Here is a 2,268-nt window from a genome sequence, read left to right on the forward strand (position 1 = left end):
ATCAATTTATAAAATAAAGTTTGCACCAATTTATACATTATAAAATGTAATAATAATTATAATTTTTGTAAAATCAACATCCATGTAAGAACGTTAATAAATAGTGTTAATGGACATGTGTATGATGACATGAGAATGAGAATGAAAATTGGGAAAGTTGGTAAGTAATACAATGTAAGACAGTTTCATTGGAACGTAAAACCAACTACGTGTTTTTTGTTCCTAAACTGTCTCCTTAAGATATTAAAATGAAATAAATGTCACCTATTAACGAATCAAAACCAATGACACTTCATCCCATCATACTAAAATAAGCACCTTCATCTTTTCTTCCTTCTTAACCTCTCCAAAATTCTGTTAGCGTGGAACTCATGTGTTTGCATGGTTCCCCGTCTTGATATTGAATTCATGTTTTCTTATTCACGTCCAAAACTTTTGGATTGATCACGTCAATCCAAACATTTTGTTTCATTTTTTCTGGCACTTTTGTTTGTGGGACGCATTTCACCCATGTATTGTACATCCCTATTGCATTGTTGTTTCGTTGATTACCTTGAGAACAACATGTCAAAACTTAAAGTTAATCAACTTCGCCAATTAAGGGATATTTTTGAAAAATTCGACACAGATTCAGATGGTAGCCTAACGAATATGGAGCTAGCTGCCCTCCTTGGGTCGTTAGGGTTAAAGCCCTCAAGTGAGCAAATCCATGTGTTATTAACCAACATGGATTCAAATGGAAATGGATTTGTGGAGTTTGATGAGTTGGTGGATGCAATTTTGCATAACATAAGTGCAAAGATATTGTTGAACCGAGAGATGCTTCTTGGAGTATTTAAATATTTTGATCGTGACGGGAATGGTTTTATAACAGCCGCAGAGTTAGCAGGGGCAATGGCCAAAATGGGTCAACCCCTTACGTATAGAGAGCTCAGAGAGATGATCACGGAAGCTGATACAGACGGGGATGGTGTCATTAGCTTCAATGAGTTTGCCACTGTGATGGGTAGATCAGCCTCTGACTTCTTAGACTTTGCATTGTTGTAACCAGAGGTTCCTCATTGTAAACACGATTTTGCGAATTGGAACATGTTTCTTGTCCTTGATGTTGTGCTAAAATAAGGCTTCATACAAAAAGGAAAGGAAAAGCTTCCTCATGTAAATTTTTTTCTTCAATTTTTCATATTTTCAGATTATGTAGCATTTTTTTTACTCATTTTCGGAACATATCATCTGATTGACAATTTCAGAAGATTAATGTTATGTTTAGTAAGGAATGATTCAATGAATCAAATATTAATATTGTTTTTTGTTTCTTCTTCCAATGTGTCCATAAATTATGGTAAATATATTTTCTTATTTTAACTAGTTTTAAAAAGGATAAAGATGTATGGACATCTCGGTAGTTACATCGACATGAAATTATATATTTAAAATTTTCTAATAGTATTTTATAGACTAATATATTGTATTAATAATATTTTAGCAAAGTTTTTCTTCTCTTCTCTAACGATTTACTCTCTCTAGCCTTCTCCTCTATCTCGTCACCTCTCTGTCCTCCTTTCATAACTTCTTCTTTGTTTGTGGTAGTTCTTGTTGTCTATTGTTGGTAGGGTATCTTGTCTTGTTTTTTCGCATGCTCTTTGTGGTCCTTTCTTTGTTTGGTCGCTCCTGACTTTCCTATCGTTATTTTTGGTGGTTCTAGTTGTCTTTATTGTCACCGTCGACATGGAGTTTTGGTGGGTTACCATTGTTGTTGGTCGCAACATTACTTGTTGAAGACATAGTTGAAAGATATTTATATGGTCACATGCAATTATGTTTTGATACCAGATACATTGTGGTTCTTGCCTTTTTTCTTTGTTACAGTTAACCTTTTTTGCCCTAATTTTCAATGTTGTCCTTGAAATCAAATATATTGATTTTCTCTAAATTTTTTTATATGTGCCAGATTCTCACAATTCTAATATTGATTTAGGCACACAAATTGAGTGAATGAAGAGAAAATATCATGAAATGAGCATGTTCCCACTTAGAATGGTAGGTTGATTTAATTGTATGATCTTATACGAATTTTGATTAAATCTTCCAGGAAATAGAAGAATAACATCAACTAAACTAAAGTGGAGCAAAATAGACAATCCATTGAGCCCAAGCATGAAGCACTGAGTGGATTGATGGTAGATAAGGCCTACAAGAAACACCATCAAGCGTTGAGTGACTAGAAAAACATTGAACGGATCTGTGCTAGAGAGATGCATAACCAAA

General features: G+C 33.9%; 1 protein-coding gene across 1 annotated transcript; it reads left to right on the forward strand.

Moving 5' to 3' along the window:
* Positions 1-365: 365 nt before the first annotated feature.
* LOC137821699 (probable calcium-binding protein CML15) lies at positions 366-1,196 on the forward strand. Its single transcript, XM_068626414.1, has one exon. The coding sequence runs from the start codon at positions 511-513 to the stop codon at positions 1,045-1,047; it is 537 nt and encodes a 178-aa protein (XP_068482515.1). The 5' UTR covers positions 366-510; the 3' UTR covers positions 1,048-1,196.
* Positions 1,197-2,268: the final 1,072 nt, after the last annotated feature.

The sequence above is a fragment of the Phaseolus vulgaris genome, chromosome 9, assembly GCF_000499845.2.
Source record: "Phaseolus vulgaris cultivar G19833 chromosome 9, P. vulgaris v2.0, whole genome shotgun sequence".
Taxonomy (NCBI): Eukaryota; Viridiplantae; Streptophyta; class Magnoliopsida; order Fabales; family Fabaceae; genus Phaseolus; species Phaseolus vulgaris.